General features: G+C 38.3%; 2 protein-coding genes across 4 annotated transcripts in view; both read left to right on the top strand.

The window, feature by feature from the left end:
• LOC118038984 (T-complex protein 1 subunit eta-like) overlaps positions 1 to 20,195 on the top strand; it is a 36,323-nt gene that overhangs the window by 13,969 nt on the left and 2,159 nt on the right. The gene's annotated exons all lie outside the window — the stretch shown is intronic.
• Positions 8,838 to 15,341, top strand: LOC118038981 (putative disease resistance RPP13-like protein 1). Of its 3 annotated transcripts, none has more exons than XM_073408565.1 (5): positions 8,838 to 9,375; positions 9,408 to 9,461; positions 10,093 to 14,275; positions 14,584 to 14,785; positions 14,893 to 15,341. In XM_073408565.1, exon 3 carries the CDS (start codon positions 10,094 to 10,096, stop codon positions 12,638 to 12,640), a length of 2,547 nt encoding a protein of 848 aa, XP_073264666.1. In that variant the 5' UTR covers positions 8,838 to 9,375; positions 9,408 to 9,461; position 10,093; the 3' UTR covers positions 12,641 to 14,275; positions 14,584 to 14,785; positions 14,893 to 15,341. The 3 variants fall into 3 exon arrangements, with proteins under 3 accessions (XP_073264666.1, XP_073264665.1, XP_034901440.1); XM_073408564.1 differs by having other exon boundaries at positions 10,090 to 14,275; XM_035045549.2 differs by having other exon boundaries at positions 8,838 to 9,461.

The following is a 20,195-nucleotide window of genomic DNA, read 5'->3' as shown; positions in this document are numbered from 1 at the left end:
AGGTGAAAAACGGAGGAGAAGAGAAGAAGCGGCGGGGAGAAGAAGAAAAAATGAGGCGAAGCGGCGGGGCTGGAACTTATAGGTCAATTTTACCGACGGCATCACCGATGGAATTAACATCCGTCAGTAACAGGTCAAAATTCCGTCGGTATTTTTTGAATTTCGCCCCGAATTTTTAAAAGCCCTCCAAAATTTTCGCAGTTCGTCGGTGATTCCGTCGGTAATCTGACATGTTCAGAGGCGCATTAATTAACGCACTTTGGAAAACGCGCGGTCCGTCGGTAATTCTGTCGGTAATATGTGTAACCGATAAATTACCAACGGACCTACGCCGTCGGTAATCCCGTCGATGGTGGTGTTATGTTTTCGAGCTTACTGTGAGATGCCAACGGATTTTATTCCGTGATGGTATGGGCGTAGGTGATTGTGGCATTTTGTTGTAAATATTTTCGAACTCTCTGTGAGATATCGACGAATGGTGATCCGTCGGTATGGCCGTCGGTGATTGTGGCATTTTGTTGTAAATATTTTCGAACTCTCTGTGAGATACCGATGGATGGTGATCCATCGGTATGGCCGTCGGTGATTGTGGCATTTTGTTGTAAATATTTTCGAACTCTCTGTGAGATACCGACGGATGGTGATCCGTCGGTATGGCCGTCGGCGATTGTGGCATTATGCAGGAAAGGTTGTCTTTGTATTGCCTGTTTACCTTCCTGCAATAACTTAACTGATAAACTGTTTATCACATAAAACAATAACCACATTGCTTAAACAATAAATATTTTGTTTTACAAAATACATCATCAATAATCTAAATTACATGAGATAAATGTTTTTACATAGGGCTTTATTTTCATAATTAGTCGGAATTTTCTTCTTCTTCCTCATCAATTGAATTGTCATCATCTTCATCGCAATCTTCAATATGGATATCATCTTCTTCATCGACATTTGGTTGTCCGCTAGAGCTGAGAACAACATTCAACTCCTCTCCGTCAATATCAACAAGACTATCATCGAGAACTCAAAAATTTGAATTTTCTTCCAATTCAATCGAAGGAGCAACTCGATATGGTTCAACCAACTCACGAACTTGAAAGACTTCATCTCGCACACTTGTGTCTACGTTCTCATCCTGAACAACCTCGACAACCAATCAACTCTTGAACGATCCTTTCTAAATGAAGGGGTGTATGTGTAATAAACTTGTTGACATTGCTTTGCGAAAACAAAGACATCGTTTATGTAGCGGAGTCTAGCTTTTGAGTTGATTTCGACCAGACCATGGTGCGGATCAACTCTGATTCCTCTGTCCGTCGTGTCATACCAATAGCATTTGAATAAAAACACTTTATTCTGCTCGCTATGATATTGCAGTTCGACGACCTCTTCTAATCTACCATAGTAGTCAACTTCTAACTGGCTACTTGTGGATCCCTTAACACAAACACCGCAGTTGTATGTCTTTCTTCCTTGCCCGTATTCTTCAGTATGGAAAACATATCCATTGACAAAATACCCGTTGTAGCACTTAACTTTTCTTTCAGGGCCGAGGCTTAGTGAAGACAATGACTTGGGCGCACTCCTTCCCATTTGATAAACCTTGTAAATATATGTAATTAAATGTACATCAATACACGGTAAATGAACGAGAATCTCGTAATGACATGCATACGTTAGAATGAGTTTGTGATAGTGCTTACATGTGTTCTGAACCATGTGGCAAATTGTTCATCTTGTAATTGAAAGATCTGGGATTCGGTCAGCTGCGAGTTATTGGAGAGCAAATATTATTGATGTTGCCTGCAAGTGATAATGAGTGTATGATATTACAATATATAATTAACAGTATATTACTGACAAAGTTTAATTACTATTACACATATATAGACTTACTGAATAAATGGTCTCAACTCATCACAGTTAAATAGAACATAGTTGTGTGCTTGTTTGAATTCTATTTCCGACAAATATCTTCCTCTTACGGCATTTTTAGGTGTGGGTCATCCAGTATTGGAGAATATTGACAAGTTCCCACTGGAAGGCACTTCACCGCCATCGTCATGCCGTGGAACGCGATTGATTCTTGTTCTCAGATGAGGTTCGAAATAGTACGAGATAAATGTTGATATCTCTTCAACAATATAGGCCTCAGATATCGAAGCCTCAACATGCGCCTTGTTCTTAACCTTTTTTTTTAGATTAAACAAGTACCTGCATTGAAGTACAATTCAAGTATTTTCAAATAAGAAAAACATAGAAAATACTTTAAGATATGAATTCCATTGCAATTGTAATATCTCACCGTTTGAATGGGTACATCCATCTATACTGGACCGGTCCTCCAGCTTTTGCCTCGAACGGTAGATGTATAGGGAGATGCTCCATTGAGTCAAAAAATGAAGGAGGGAATATCATCTCAAGTTTGCATAGTGTCTCGATGATATTCTTTTGAAGCATCTCAATGTGCTCAACATTCATCTTGCTGGAGCATATATCTCTGAAGAAATGACTGATCTCCGTTAGTGCATCCCATATTCCCTTTGGCAACAAATCACGAAAAGCTAATGGGATGAGTGTTTGCATAAACACGTGGCAGTCATGGCTCTTCATTCCATACAATCTGCAGTCCTCTATGTTAACAAGCCTTGATATGTTCGATGCATGTCCATCCGGGAAACGCAGACTCTTAAGCCATTTGTAGACTAGCAGTTGTGCATTTTTCTCTAACACGAAGCTTGCCCTTGGTTTTGCAACCCGTGACTCGTCATAAACCAACTCCATATTTTTACGGTTACAGTATAAAGCTATATCCAATCTAGCCTTCATGTTGTCCTTTGTCTTCCCCTTCACATCCATGATGGTGTTGAAAATATTCTCAAACACGTTCTTTTCGATGTGCATGACGTCAAGGTTATGGCGGAGAAGATTAGTCTTCCAATACGGAAGCTCCCAAAAGATACTTCGCTTTACCCAATTATGGGTCAAACCAAAACCAGGAAACTTTTGCTTACCTGATTGAAGGTCAAACACAATATCACCGTACTCTGATACAACATGATGCAATTCTTCACCAGAAAGACGCGGGGATGCAACATCTTTTTCAACTCTACCAACAAAGAAATCTTTTCTGTTCTTTCTGAACCTGTGATTAAGTGGCAAGAAGCGATGGTGACAGTCAAAAAAAGAAGCTTTACCTCCGTTTGCTAGCGTGAATGCCTTGTTGTTTTCCATGCAGTATGGACATGCGAGTTTCCCATGCGTGCTCCAACCAGAAAGCATTCCATAAGCTGGAAATCACTGATAGTCCACATCAAAGCCGCCCTCATAAGGAAATTTTGTTTCCTAGATATATCATAAGTCAGAGATCCGGAGGACCACAACTGCGCCAGCTCATCTATCAACGGTCGAAGACAAACATCTATATTCCGCCCCGGGCTGCTTGGACCGGGTATGACTGTAGATAGAAACATGAACTCCGGCCTCATACACATTCCCGGTGGCAAGTTATAAACTGTGAGAATGACCGGCCAACAAGAATAGGGAGCAGCAAATAACCCAAATGGGTTGAACCCGTCTGTACACAACCCAAGTCGAACATTCCTTGATTCAGCAGAAAAGTCAGGATGAACACTGTTAAAACGTTTCCACGCTTCGCCGTCAGAAGGATGCACCATCACACCATCAACGACATCGTGTGTTTGGTGCCATGTCATGTGCTCAGCAGTCCTTGGTGACATAAATAACCTCTGCAGTCTAGGTGTGATCGGGAAATATATAAGTTTTTTATATGCCACTAGAGTCTTCCCCCTGCCAGTTCTGGGTTTGTAACGGGAATGCCCGCATGTCATGCACTCGGTCATCACAGCATTTTCAAGGTAGTATAACATGCAGAAGTTAGGGCACATGTCAATTTTCTGGTATCCTAAACCGAGGGGTTTCATCATGGACTTCGCAGCATAGAAGTTCTCTTTGAGCCTGTTCCCTTCTGGAAAAAATGCTTCTTGCCCAATCAATAATTTTTGTCATACCCGGCCTCACTCAACCCGTGATCTGACTTGATGGTGAACACCTGTGCCACAGCCGATAATTTACTGTGGTTTGTGCAGCCATCCCATAATGGTTCGTCAGAATCTTTCAACAAATCAAAAAACCTAGCTGCCTCTGCATTAGGTTCTTCTTCTACGATTGGACATTGATTGACATTATCTTGATTCATTCTCATTGCATCCATAACCATGTTTCTGTAAGGATTAGTGTTGTCATTTGCCGCTTCATGCACGTTGCTAGCACTAGAAGTTGACCCAACCACCGTTTCTCCCATTCTCCTATTACTAACAAATACCTCTCCATGTGCATACCAACACTCGTAATCCTCCACAAACCCTTTGTGTAGAAGATGCATCATTACAACATCTGGATGCAGATACTTTTTATTTTGACACTTCCTGCATGGACACCTAATACCGCCTCTAGTAAAATTTCTGGGAATAGATGTTGCGAAATTAATAAAACCCTGAACCCCGTTACAATAATCCATCCTCCGCAATCCTTGGGTGAATCTAGATACATCCATGAACGATCATCCATGACTTCTATCGAACCTCTATAAAAAGGACCCATTAATTAAGCAAGCTCTTAATTATTTCAAAAACACAACATGTAATTCCGGTAATTCTACAAATTAAGTTTTAACAATTTTCAAACAAATACAATCTTACAAAATCTAAAACAAACCATAACAAGTATAAAATTATACATTCATATACTACAAGTTTGTTTGAGAAATAACAATAAAACATGTACATCTACTAAAAAAAAAATACATATACTAAAAAAACAATAAAATTAACATTTAAATGTTAAAATTTTAAAAGATAGAATTACTTATAAAAAATGATAAAATCCGTCGGTAAATCAGAACACGGATGCTGTGACCACAAAACAAATACAACTTGTTGTGCTGAGATGAGAAAGATTTTTGTTTTGGGGCGAGGGGGGGCTGGTTATTTTGCAGATGGGGAGGGTTAGGATTAGGAAGAAGAAGGAGAAATGGGGGAGGAGAGTGTCGGCAGAGGGGCCATATATTCACTTTTGCCGACGGACTTACCGACGGTTTGTATTCCGTCGGTGAATTCGTCGGCAAAACCGTCGGTAATTCTGACGGGCAATCGACACGTCACCGCACGGACCTGCTATTCAAATCCCTCGGTGATTCCGTCGGTATTTTTAACGGTGCACCCGTCACGTCACCGGTACGGATCTGGCATTTCAAATCCGTCGGTGATTCCGTCGGTATTTTTTGACGGTGAATAGGTCCCATCACGCGTACGGGCCCCAGTTTTTAATTCCGTCGGTGATTCCGTCGGAAAAATCACCCGCCAAAACCTCCGCGCCACTGCCCGCCCTTTTTTCATTGATTCTGAATTTTCGGTCGGTAAGTACCGACGGACTATGTCCGTCGGTAATTACCGACCTAATTACTGACGAATATTGGCCGTCGATGATTTCGGCTGAAAAATACCGACAGAAAAAATTCTGTCGGTATGTCCGTTGGTATTTAGCGATTTTCTGGTTAGTGATTCTTTATTTTTTTAAATTTTCAAAATTTATATATATATAAAAAAAGGATCAATGAAGAGTTTCTAACTTGAATTTTTTCAGATTTTAAACTCCTTTTCACTTTATTTTAATGTTTTTCTTCTTCTTCTTTTTATGTTTTTGTTTTCCTCCAAAATCTAGAGTTTAGGTGCATCTTGTTGAGAGATATTTGAGTTACATAATTTTTAGTTCAAAAACCTTATTCAAAAGTGTATCTAAACTAAAGTGGTGTTGTTGAAATTTTGGGAGTTATATTCAAAACAGTCTAGTTGCACAAGTGAGGAGCAATAAAACCTTCAGGACAAATAATTCATTATTGACAACAACAAAAGATTCATTACTTTAAAGTGCTTAAACAAGTAAGTGCTATTCTTATTTTATTTTAAGCATAATTAATTTTATTATTAGTATGCTTGCTAAATTTTTTTATTTTATATTAATTGCAAGTTTGGATAGATGTTTAGTATCCATGCTAGTATTCTATTATTATTTTAACATGTATAAACTCTAGGCCTTTGTTAAACATCTTTCGTTTAGCATATCGTCTTTATAATGATAAACTCTACCACACTACCAAACAATACAAGCCCCACCATATGCAAAGTTGTTGAGCTGCTTCTGCACCATCAAAATAATTGTTACCAGTGAAATAATTATTTATTTGGTCCCAAGCTTTGGTTCCGATACTTTATTTCTTATAAAAGATACACTATTGCTACCGTAAAAGATACACTATTCTGATATTTTAAATAATTTTTTGTACTAAAATACAAGTCAATGATGTTTTTTTATTTTTTAAAAAATTATTTTTGACATCAATATATCAAAACAATTCAAAATATACAAATATTAAATTTTAATAAATAAAAAAATATTTTTTTTGAGAACGCGGTGTTCCCAAACGGTGAGAATTGAAATCTTATCAATGGTTTTATTTTTTTAAATGACTTTTTTTTAGTGGGGGTATTGCTTAGGGCTGAGCATTTTCAGTTCGGTCCGGTTTTGGATCAAAATAAACAACCAAACCTTTTTTTTTTAGTTTTTGAACCGAACCGAAAATCGGTTCAAACCGATTAATTTCGGTTCGGTTCGGTTTTTTTCCCTTTCAAACTGGTCTATTCGGTTTACTTTCAGCAACCCAATCCTTATCAAGAATATGTATAGGCGAAAACAGGGGTTTGAATTCTTATCAAGTATCAAGAATTTATACAGGGCAAAACATGGGTTTGAATCCTTATCAAGATCTGTACAAGCCAAAACAAGGGTTTGCTTTTAACAACCCAATCTTTATCAAGCCAAAACAAGAGTTTGCTTTTAACAACCCAATCGTTATCAAGAATCTGTACATCAGCCATAGCACAACCTTTTGCATGTAAAGGATTGTCTCGATTTTTTTTGCTATCGCATGAAAGCTTCAATAGCAACTAAAGAATCTGTACATCAACCATGGCACAACCACAGCTCGTTCGAGTTCGATGAAGAAGAAGAAAAAGTCGAGGAAAAGTCTGTTTGTGAGGTTTATCAAGTAGGTGTATGTGGGAGGGGGGGTTTGCTGGTTTAGATCTAGAGAAGGAGAGATGCAGAGAGCAAAGACAAAGGAAGGGCTTGTTGAAGATCCAGAGAAGGAGAGAATTGAGAGATGTAGAGACCAAAGGCAAAGGGAGGATTTGCTGAAGATCTAGAGAAGGAGAGAATGGAAGGGAGAGATGCAGAGAGCAGCGACTAGTTTTGTGTTTAGGAATGCTACTTAAGGTTTAGGGTTAAAACATTTCCTATTTATACCTTTTTTTTTTTTTTTTTAGTGTTGGCCTGGTTGAACTGGTTCGGCTCGGCTCGGTTCAATCGGTTTTAGACTTTAGAAACCGAAACCGAAACCGAACCGAACCGAACCGAAACTTTTTTGTGATTTTTTTTCTGGTTTATTCGGTTTTTTTTTGTTCGGTCTTTTTAGTTATTTTTTCCCGGTTTTTTTGGTTTATCGGTTTTTTTGCTCACCCTAGTATTGCTACCGTAAAATTCTAGAGTGAGAGACAAGGGAATTTCATAAGGGCGGGTCCATATTTTAGTTTTATAATATAATTGTTGAGCCAAGATGGGTTCTTCAAATGCGTGGAGAAAGACAAAAATGCAAGCCCCACCACCATGTGCAAAGACGTTGAGATGCGAGCACCACCATGAAAATAATTGTTAGCAACTTAGCTTATAGTTTCGAGTTAGTTTCGATAATATACATATTTTATTTATTATACATGGATTGATACGGTCTTAAAAAAAAACTCATTAAATCATATAATTTAATGTCATTATCCCATTGAGTTTGGGTTGGATTTATATCAAATAAATAAGTCATGAATTATCTATGTGGAATTATATATAATGTGTTTGTTTTTTAAAATATTTTTTATTTAAAAATATATTAAAATAATATTTTTTTTAATTTTTTAAAAATTATATTAGATATTAACACATCAAAATAATTTAAAAAAAATATTAATTTTAAATAAAAAAAATTTAAAATGTTTTGAAACGCGGATTCTACCGCGTCTCCAAACAAATTCCCTTTACAGTGAGTCGTCATCTTTGATCTTTCTCTTTGCAATTCTTTTTTCAAAATTGTATTATCAGAGGCAAGAACCTGCTTCCTTCCCTTCTTTTCCCAGCTTGACTTTTCCAAGTGATTTCTCTTTAGTCACATCCTGTGTGCGAGGAAATGGCGTCCCCCTTTAAACTTTTGAAAAAGAATAATAGTGGAGAATATGACAGAGCCAAGATGGGTTCTTCGGGTAGCCTTTACAGTTTTCAACTAGCAACCTTCTTGCAAGTTTCCCAAGATTCTCCTTAATTTAAAATCTTTAAACTTTGGTGGGTGCTCGGAAATAAACAGTATTATCAAGTCCAAACTTTGCTAGCACTAGCTAAGGTCAAGAACATGCCTAAATTATATTTAGAAGTTGTTCACTCCGAATTTTATTTATTTTTCTTGTTATTTTCAAATTGGTTTCATAATTAGATTTCAGATTTTTATTTGATTTGAATTTTATTAATTAAATCGGTTTAATTTACTATTTAAATAGTTTTGCATGTTATTTTTTAAAATAGTTAAGAAAATTTTGGCATTCATAATGATTAATATAGCTATAATATAAAGGTTTAGGAAATCCTTTTTTTTTTTTTTTTTTCTTTTCGCTATAAGCTGACTATCAAGTCCTCAACTCCATTAGACCATTTGATACTTTCCTGGTACTTCAAAGACGCGGATGGTGTTTGGCTCATGGAAGAATCTTAATGTGTCCAATATTCACGAGAGTCTATCGTTTTCCCCTTCTTCGAACATCGAAGAAGATTAGATAGAAATCATTTACAATTTCGGAAGTCTGTCAAGGAGCTTCCCCTTCAAACTATGGCAGCCGGAATATGTTTGGCAATTAAAAGAATTGGAGTCTTATCAATGATTTTTTTTCTTATTTTTTTGACATCTTATTTTTAGTGGGGGTATTGCTACCGTAAAATTCTAGAGTGAGAGACAAGTGAATTTCATAAGGGCGGGTCCATATTTTAGTTTTATAATATAATTGTTAAACTTGAAAAGCTTCTGAAGCCAGCAAGAATGACCACTTTATAATATTTTATTTCAATTATTTGTGCTGTAAAGAAGGCAAGACCATGCGTACGCTTCTTTGTTTTATTTTTGTGTCTTCTGTCTTTACTAGTTACTCCTCAATCAGTGCTCTCTGTCTCTCCTCTTCACAATCTTTGCCTTCTTCTTTTGCCACAGTACCTAAGATTAATTTCTAAGGAGTACCGATCTACCGTTTTCAAGGGACTTCCAGATCGATTTGCTGCTCGGTGTAAAACAGGTAATGCACAGAAGAATGGTATATCTATCGTTTGGTCTCTCTAGCCACAATTTGGCTACTAGTTTCTTTTTCATCTTTTACCGGGTAGTTTTGCAAGTTTGAAAAGCTGATGACATAATTCTTCGTGATGCCAATATCCTCTCCATGATAACCTCCTATATTTAGTTTCATAAACTGGGTTCAGTTTTTTTTGTTGGCAGTTCATTGGCTTCTGATACTGTTGGGGTTTATATGCTGTGAATGTTAAAGAACTTTAACCTTAACTTTAATAAGTGTAACGCATGCCAAGTCAATGTAGTTGGAGTTAGTTTACGTGGTGATTGAAATGAGATAATTTTGGAAGCATAAAAGTGCTGTAATATTCTGGAATTGTAAAAGAGAAGACAGGGAACGAAAAATCTGCAGTGTAAAGAAAACTCTCCCTTGTTCATAGCTGATTCTGCAGAAAATTGCAGACATGTGTTTTGCTAATCTAAGTGATTTTTTCTTATATTTGATAACTTGTTAATGATGTAAACATCCACCCAACACAGCAGAAGCACTGGATTCTTAGCTTTTTCTTATTATTGAGTTAGAGTACAGTCAATGTTTAGGCCAAAAATCTGATCTTATCTGTGACATCATTCAGCAGGATGGAAGTTGTTGGAGAAGTCTTTCTCTCGGCTCTTCTTGAGCCGTTGCTTCGAAAGTTAACCTCCGGAGAACTTCTGAACTTCGTACGCAAAACACAAGTGGAGAAAGAACTTAACAAGTGGAAGCTAAAACTGTCAGAAATTGATGCAGTTCTTAAGGATGCAGATGAGAAGCCAATCACAAGTTCGACTGTGAAAATCTGGCTTACCAAGCTCCGAGATTTAGCTTATGATGTGGAGGACGTGCTGGACGAGTTTCAAACAGAAGCTTTGGCAAGCAAGGTGAGGGCAGAATCTCAAGCCAGCAGCAGTACTGTCCGGAAGCTCCTCCCAACTTGTTGTGCTGGTCTGAATCCAAGTGCTATTGAGCTTAATATGAGGATGGGGTCCCGGCTGCGGGGCATAACTACACGACTAGAAGCAATTGCTAAAGAGAAAATTGAGCTCGACGTGGGAATCACGGCTGAACAGAGGCCAAAAGGAGTGAAAAAAAGGGTGACTACATCTCTGGTCAAAGAATCCCATGTTTGTGGGAGGGATAATGACAAGAAAGCCATACTTGAATTGTTGATGAACCATGATGCTAGCAACCTTGAGTACTCCGTCATTCCAATAATTGGAATGGGTGGTATCGGGAAGACAACTCTCACTCAACTTGTCTACAATGATGAGAGTGTGAAGTTTGATTGCAAAGCATGGGTCTGTGTTTCTGATGATTTTGACATTCCGAGGATAACAAAAACAGTCCTCCAGCACTTGGGATGCTGTGAAGATAATGATTTAAATGTTCTTCAAGAAAGATTGAAGGACAGATTGTCTGGAAAGAAGTTTTTGATAGTGCTGGATGATGTTTGGAGTAACAACTATGATGATTGGACTGCCCTTTCTCTTCCCTTCAGTGCAGGAGCAAGGGGGAGCAAAGTCATCATCACAACTCGTATTGAAGACATTGCTTCAAAAATGGGCTCTGTTCGTGCTTACACTTTGGAAAAGCTATCATTTGATGAATGTCTACGCATATTTACCCAACATGCTTTGGATTCCACAAATTTTGATGCTCATTTGGAATTGAAAGAAATAGGAGAACAGATAGTGGAAAAATGTAAAGGATTGCCTTTGGTTGCAAAGACACTTGGAGGACTCTTACGCCATAAACAGAACCTTGACGAGTGGGAAGATATTTTGAGCAGTGAGATGTGGAATTTGCCAGAAACTGAAAGTGGCATTCTTTCAGCTTTGAGATTAAGCTATAGTCATCTTCCTTCCCATTTGAAGCAGTGTTTTGCTTACTGCGCAATCTTTCCTAAAGATTATGAGTTCGAGGAGGGCGAGCTAGTTTCCCTGTGGATGGCAGAGGGTTTTCTGCTGAAAAAAATGAAAAAGAAGCACATGGAAGACTTAGGCCATGAATATTTTCGTGATTTATCATCAAGGTCGTTTTTTCAACGATCTAGTAGCAACATATCACGATTTATAATGCATGATCTTATAAGTGATCTTGCTCGGTTCGTAAGCGGAGAAATATGCTTTTACTTGGATGACACGAAGAAGGAACCTTGCTCAGTGGAATCATATGCTGCTGTTCGCCACTCTTCATTCACTTCTCATAGACATGACATATCTCAAAGATTTGATGTCTTCTATGAAATGAAGAACTTGAGAACATTCCTAGCATTGCCAACTTATTTATCACGGTATCACAGTAGGTATCACTTATCTAGTAAGGTGTTGGATGATTTAGTGCCAAAATTAAAATGTTTAAGGGCATTGTCACTAGCTGGTTATTCTGTAGAGGAATTGCCAAATTCTACTGGTACCTTAAAGCTTTTACGTTACCTTAACTTGTCCTATACTGAGATTAAAAGATTACCTGAATCGTTGGGTGAGCTCTTCAACTTGCAGACTTTGAGGTTACGTGGGTGCTGGAAGCTTGTTGAGTTGCCCACATGTGTTGTCAATTTAATTAATTTGCAGTGCCTTGATATTAGAGATACAGATGGGTTGCAGGAGATGCCTCCGCAGATAAGCAAATTGATAAATCTTCGCATGTTGCCTAAGTTTATCGTGGGAGAAGGAAAAGGGCTTGGGATAACGGAGTTGATGAAGCTTTCGCATTTACAAGGGCAGCTTAAAATAGAGGGGTTGCAGAAGGTGAATGTTCGAGATGCAGAACTTGCAAATCTGAAAGAGAAGACAGGTCTATGTGACTTAGCCTTGCACTGGATTAGTAATTTTGATGATCCACTACGAAATGAAAGGATTGAACTGCATGTCCTCGACTCATTAAAGCCTCATCGAAGTCTAGAAAAGCTTTCAGTTACATCATATGGCGGTACCGAGTTTCCATCATGGATAGGGGATAGCTGTTATTCTAAAATAGTGGACCTAAAGCTTCTTGCATGTCGCAAGATCACATCACTTTCATCGGTTGGAAAACTCCCTGCTCTAAGGCATTTGAGCATAGAAGGAATGGATGGGGTGAAAGAAGTGTATGCTGAGGATTTCCAATCTCTTGAGACTTTATACATCAGAAATATGTTGGGGTAGGAGCAATGGTTGTGGTCTGACGGTGTCAATGAAAGTACCGTGGGAAAATTTCCTAAACTCAGTGAGCTTACCTTGATAAATTGTCCGAGGTTGATTGGAGATTTGCCAAATTGCCTTCCTTCCCTCAAAAATCTTCACATTCAAAATTGTCAAGGGGTGGTTCTCGCTCTCAGAGCTGCGCCTGATCTAACATCCCTCGCAAGCTTACAGTTAATTCAAATTTCCGGCCTTGTAAGCTTACAAGAAGAGCTCGTGCAGGCCTTGGTGGCGCTTGAAGATCTTCATTTTGTATGTTGTGAAGAATTGACGCACTTGTGGCCAGATGGGGTTGATTTAGACAAACTTTCTAGTTTAAAACGTTTACGGATCGTTAGATGTGAGCAGCTCCTGTTGCTGGTAGAGGGCGAGGAAGGGATTTTGCCTTGCAATCTTGAGGTTTTGACAGTGGAAGACTGTAGTAACTTGGGGAAGCTGGCAAATAGGCTGTGCAGCCTCACATCGCTCAGAGACTTGACAATACGTAGTTGCAGAAAACTAGAGTGCTTTTCTGAAGGAGCAGGTTTGCCTCTCTCTCTCAAACGTCTTGAGATTTCAAGTTGTGATTCTCTGAGATCGTTGCCCGATGGAATGATGACAATGGTGAACGACAGCGATTGTAACCAGTGCCTTCTTGAAAAGTTGGAAGTTACTGCTTGTCCATCCCTAAAATGGCTTCCTAAGGGGAAGTTGCCAAAAACACTCAAGTCATTGTACACTACAGAGTCTCTTCCGGAGGGGATTTTGCAACGTGATGCAAGGGAGACGTCTCGCTCTAATCTCGAGCATTTAACACTACAGAGTTTATCTGCCACATCCTTTCCAACTGGCGAGTTTCCTATCTCTCTAAAGGAACTTGCTATTTTCAATTGCAGAATACCGTCATTACCTCCCCTGCATTTCCTCTTCCATCTCTCTGAGTTGAGGATATATGGGTGCAATGAGTTGAAGTCGTTCCCCAAAGGGGGCTTGCCCCTCCCAAATCTCATCTCTCTTCTCATAGACCGTTGTGAGAAGTTGAGGTCCCTACCCGCTCACATGGATAGCCTCAAGTCTCTTCAACATTTAAGGATATCTGATTGTCACCGTCTGGATTCTTTACCGGAAAGGGGTTTGCCACCTAACCTGACTTCACTCCAAATTAGTAGTTGCAAAATTACACTGCCAGTGTCAGAGTGGGGACTCCGCATGCTCACCTCTCTTAAACGATTCTCAGTCAAATCTTCAATAGATGTGGATCGCTTTCCGGATGATGAAGGTCTGCTGCTTCCCACTTCGTTAACTTGTCTTGTGATCTCTGATCTGGAGAATCTTAAATCGATATCCAGAGGCCTCCAACACCTCACCTCCCTTGAAGAATTAAACATTTTTGAGTGCCCTACACTCCAGTTCTTCCCCAGGGAGGGCTTCCCTCTCTCACTTGAACTTTTATGGATCGATGGCAGCCCTCTTCTGAAGGAACGATGCTTGAACAAGAGAGGAGATTATTGGCCCATCATTGCCCACATCCCCCAAGTTGATATCTCGTAAGATGCCGTTGATTCTTCAGTTTTTTGTTATGCAGGATTTGAACGAGAAAAAAAAAAAACAGAGAAACAGGTATTCTTTCTTGGTTTATCTGCTCCATAATCACATCCAAGATTTATTGCTTCCTCACCATACTTCACGCATTACTTGTCCTCTTGTCCTTTTTCTGTCCTGTAACGTCAAGGAAAATTAAAAGAAAGAAAAAAATCTACATAAACAATTGGATCATTTAAAGGCTTGCTTGGATTGGACTAGTCCACATAGTCATGCACAGCATAAACATGCCTTCATATTTTTCTCCCTCTTCTTAAAATGCTATGCAACCTCATGCATCTGTAAGGAGAACAACTTTTTATTATTATTATTGTTTGCTTTGCTAGGCAAGCAATGGATTAACTTGAGGAACTAAGTTTGGCTGGTCTGTTGCCCTGGTTGGAACCCCTGCAAGTTGCAACTCCAACATATTTTTTTTGTGATTATGAGCAAGTATCAAGTCTCCATCACTTAATATTAGGGATTCGAGATTTTAAGGTGGCTTAGGTTCTGACAGACAGTCTTCAATCAAACAAGGAGGCTTGCCTGGTACAGTTCTCCAGCATTTCTGTTATCACACGTGTCATGCAATTCTACGATCTTAAGATAAGAAAGTAATTTCGAGTTCTGATTTCAGTTTGATGTACAAAATGCAGTTTCAGGAGACTTATTGGCATTTTATTATTCTTGGATGCAATTCGGTGTCTGATGTTCATTTATGCGGGCAAACTGTACTTTACAAGCCTGTGCAGAGGCCAAATGAACGGCTGCATCTCAAATCAGTGGTGAGCTGTGTGTTTCCTCGCAGAACTTATTTTCAACTTATTTTCTATACACTGATGCATTGCTGTATGCTATGCATGAACGGTTCTCATCGTTGAGAGGACTTCTCTGTGTCTTTCTTTTTGTTTGAAACCCATTGTTGGAGAGGGTGAGGAATTTGTTCCTGTGAGAATCAAATGCTGTTAAACCTTTGTTATAGTGGATTTTTTCTCGGAGTTGGTCCCGTGGTTTTTCCCTCGAAGTAGGGTTTTCCACGTAAAATCTTGCGTTCATGTGGATGTATGTGCTCTTTGTGTCTGTGTTATTGTTGTGGTTTTTTTTTTGTTTTTGGATTTATTGTTGGCTAAGAAAACGTCAACCTGTAGGAAACCTGCTTCCTGTGTCTCCTAAAAGCACCAAAGCATATGTGACACTTTCATTCTAGCAATTTAGTAGTCCTATACCGAATCCCCTTGCTGGGATTAAGGGGAAAAACAAAAAAAAAAGGTTTTGGGAATAAATTGTTTTATCAGATCAGAAACAGATATGGAATCTTGCGAGGTACCTCATCGAACAGCTCCTGCATTAAATTTTTTTTTTATCAGATTTCATCATCTTCCATGTGAAATGGGGCACTCCAGAGCGCCATTGTACACGCACAACACCTTTATATTAGTAGATTGTTGATATCAAGAAAAAAGCATCACTGTACAGAGGAATTTACTTCGTCAGGCAGTAATTGTTAATTGAAACTCAACCACCTTCATTTCTTCATCGCTTTGTCTGTTAAAAGAGTTCGATCCTAGCAAGATAATATTGGTTTGATCAAGTATAGCATCAGGATGCAAGTACGCAACACATATAAGCACTGCATCAAACTTTTTAAAAAAAGTGACTTAAGAGGGTAATGTTGCACTTCTTCATCAATTATTAGTAATCGACAAAAAAATCATGCTGTATAAGCGCAACGTCCCAAGACCAATTTGTACTTTACTGCAAATGACGTTCGAAATGCTATAACAGAACAAACAAAAAAAAGAAAGAAAAGCGCAGACAGTTCTTACTGCAAATGACGTTCGAAAACTCCCTATCATTGCTACTGCCAATTATAAGCGCAAGAAATTAATCAGAATCTTCTACACAATCAGTACTCAATAACATTGTAAAAGAATTTGAACAGTTTAAGCAGCAGAATCAATAGATGCATCAGAAGACATAGCGTTGATATTCTCCACTACCATCTTTAACTTGAAGTTCTTTTCCTTCTCAAGGATCAACACCTCCATCAGATTCTCGTTTTTTTGCACCATCTGTGCCTCTCCATCAGACTCTCTTCGTAACAGAACAATCATAGCTGCTACTCGCCTTCTCTGCTACTGTCTCTTGATTAAGGGTCTCAACAGCTCCTATTCCATTCATGTTTAGACCACTATGATCTCCCACTAAACCCTCCAAGTCACCTGACCCGCTTGACGACTCACTGAACCCAATGTTGGTGTCCGTATCGATGATGGTTTCACCTCCAAAATGAACTGTTTTCACAACATCATCTTTAGACTCAGCGTTAAATTCTGGCTCAAGCTCGAATTTGCTCTCATTAAATTTCCAGCCACTGATCCTTGTAGTCTCCACACTTGAACCCGCTGAGTCAATGTCAGTACCAGAAGTAATCTGGCTTGATGTCCCATCACTTAAAGCGTTGGGTTCTTGGAATCTTTCTTCAACGTTAGGCAACCCACGGAAAAACTCGTTGAACAAAAGGTCCCATCCTTCACAGTTCTTGAAGAAAGAATACTGTAACAGCTGATCAGCAGAAGGTCTCCTTGAAGGGTCTTGATCAAGACAAGGAGCAACCATATCTTTGAACGCTTGAGAAAACTGGCTGTTCTTGAAATCTTTCTCGCTCTTCTCATCGTAATCATAATCAGAGAACCCAAACCTCTTCTTCATCTTCAACATCAAAGACTTCGAAGGAGGACGGTAGGAGAAAGGAGGTCCGCCATGGGCCAATTCCAACGCAGTGACACCAAAAGACCATATATCAGACTTGAAACTATAACCTGTGTTTGAGTCTTGGATAACCTCTGGCGCAATCCAATATGGGGTCCCTGCAAACATCAGTTAACCTCATTTTTGATGAGGAAGACAATGATGATGATTTCTCAATGCTGCTGGACTCGTACATCCAGACCGACATGCCAGAATCTTCAAGTTTTATGCTGCCATTATCTGTGTGATTTAAAAGAATGTTTCCTGCCTTGATATCTGTGTGTAAATAGCCTAGGCGATGAAGATGATAACATTTCGGTATGAAAATTATAGTTTATTATTTAAATTTTGAAAAATTACAAATTGATACTTGAAATATATTCTAAGATTCTAAACAGAATAAAATATGAATTATAGACAGATTTCCCGTGAATTTATGAATTTCAAACCCTTTCAATTTGGTCCTTTAATTTGACAAAATTCACCATTTGACCATAAAATTTTGGTAAAATTCCAGAATGATTCCTGGAGCATAGTGAGATATTCTGGACAAAATTGAGGATTAATTATGGTCAGAGTTTCAGTATAGTCATGGATTTATGACAATTTTAGTTTGGTCCTCCATTTGACAAAAATTACAATTTGACCCTAAAAATTTGAAAGAATTCTAGAATGGTCCCTGGAACATAATTAGAGATTCTGGACAGAAGTGAGGATGAATTATGGACATAATTCCACTATAGTCATGAATTTATGATATTTTTAGTTTGATCCTTCAATTATACGAAAATTACAATTTGGCGCTAAAAATATGATACATTTCAGATTGGTCCCTAGCTATAATATTAGCTTTTTCAGATTGGTGTGATGAATAAATAAGGTTTATTTAGTGAATTATTATCAAGTCTTATTATTTGTTTTATTATGGATTAGATTTCGGGAAAACCGTTAAATTTTGAGTTTTTAAGAAAATTGACTATTTCGTTCAAAAACATATAGGGTTACGAAATACACCCTTAGTTAAATGTATTAAATAGGTTAAATATTCTTCCGAGTCATTCTTAAATATATCTCCTTTGTATTCAGATAATCCTGATATTCTACCAGCGATACGTTAGTAAGATTTCCTTTGGTATCAGCTTTGAGTTCTATTTATTTTCGAGTCAAGTGAGTGGATAATTTTTCATATACATGAAAAATATTATAAATATCATAGTTTTAAAACCCGACCCGGTGGTCGACCCTGTCTAATGATCGGATCACGGGTCAGATGGGTTGACCCGGTTCAACCCGGGACAACCCAAAAAAATTGCAATATTCGTGTTTGGTCGTTGTCATGTCTTACACGAAAAGACCTAAAGCTAAAATCCATCGTCCTCTCTTGCATAGTTTTATCTCTATATGTCACTCTTCCAAATAAATCCAACAAAGCCCCTTTCCTAGATGGACTTTAACAATCCACTATTCCCTTACCACAACAACTGCAAACCTGGTCAATAGCAGCAATTCCCACAACAACCACGTAGCAGCTCCACCACCACCACTCTATATTCTCTACCGATTACAATCCTTTTATCACCAAATCACAACATCTATTGCCCTTCTCACGCCACCCAAATCCTCTCCCCATAGTAGCCTTTACCAGCAATCCACAAAAAAACCCGAGCGACCAGCCACCACTTTAAATTGATAGTCTCTCCACCATGGCCCTTCTCCTCCACCTCTCAGCTTTTTTTACACACCCCGGTTCAGGGTATGGGTTCTTTCTCTATTAATAAAGTCCCAGTGTGAACTCTCCTACTGATCTGACTCTAGCAGATTCTCGAGAAGCCAATTCTCTCTCTCGATATACTTTACCGAAAAGAGCTCTGAATGAATGAGCAACAAGTTTGATTCTAGCTATTCAAAGTCAAAGCAGAGGAAATATAATATTCTATAGTTATATCCTCAATAATCTCTCGCTCCCCTCCCCTCTAATCTATTCTTATAAAGGCTGGAGAGAATTGTAACTAAGTTATAAAGTAAATGAAGAAAACAAACAACACGACCATTGAGTTATAAAGCAAAAAACAACATAGTCGCTTGAATCTATAAAGAACAAAAAAAAAAAGAAGGTAGCTGGGTCTCAGCCGGGTTTACCCGGGTCGACTGGGTTCCGGGTTGACCCGCCAGGTCTACTGGGTTTCGCCGGGCCAACTCCCCGGCGGGTTTTTAATTAGACCCAGACCGGTCCCAGGCTTGGGTCGGTCGGGTCCCGAGTCAACCCCCCGTGTCGGTCCGGGTTTCAAAACACTAATAAATATTTAATTTGTTAATATGAATTGGATCATGCTTCTTGATAATATATATGTTGATTATTATTCTTGTTATGATAAAGCATGATCAATTGTTAAATATGAATTCTTTATATAAACCTATATGTATTTTGAATTAACTTCTGAATTGATAGCTTCTCATTTGATTGATGTCATGAGTTAAGCCTTGAGATATGAATATGTCTGTTTGATTATGATTATGAACTCATGGTATGTTAGTCAGAATACACATGCTAACAGGGTGGTGTTAGTTTTTGTACACATCGTATCTGAACTCTAGTTGGTTGGGGGAGTCATCAATCTATGTGGACTGATCATCCCACAATACAGAGCCTCATGTTCATTGCATTTTGATTTTCTGACGAACTTTACCTTATGATATTTTTGTTATAGCCTATTTAATAAACCTTCCTATAAGAACCTAAAGTCATACTTGTATATATATTTCTCATTGTAGTATTACCTCGTGTGTGTGTATTGAACGTTATCTACTCATTGAGTTGTTGAACTCACCCTCTTATTATTTTATCTTTTCAGACTTATAGCTTGATAGCGGGTTACTTTTGTTGAACCTTCCAAACCTGTTTTTTTGTTGTAATTTGTACCTTCCTTTTATGTCTAGTTAGTGCTCCAAAACTATAAAATTATATTAACTCTTGTATTAAGACAATGCTATTATATTATGAAGTTAGTTTGTTGTTAATGTTGTGTTGAAATATTAACTCTTGTATTAAGACAATGCTATTATATTATGAAGTTAGTTTGTTGTTAATGTTGTGTTGAACTCTGATTGAGTTGTTTAAATGATAAGATTGTATGTAAGTTTGGATTCGCATAGGTATGGAACCTTGTAAGGGAACCTTATTTATGTGTCGGTCATGGATCCGAGAATC

Source organism: Populus alba, chromosome 4 (assembly GCF_005239225.2).
Source record: "Populus alba chromosome 4, ASM523922v2, whole genome shotgun sequence".
In the NCBI taxonomy this organism is placed as follows: Eukaryota; Viridiplantae; Streptophyta; class Magnoliopsida; order Malpighiales; family Salicaceae; genus Populus; species Populus alba.
Note: the sequence above shows the minus strand (reverse complement) of the source record. Positions and strands in the feature narration are given on the sequence as shown.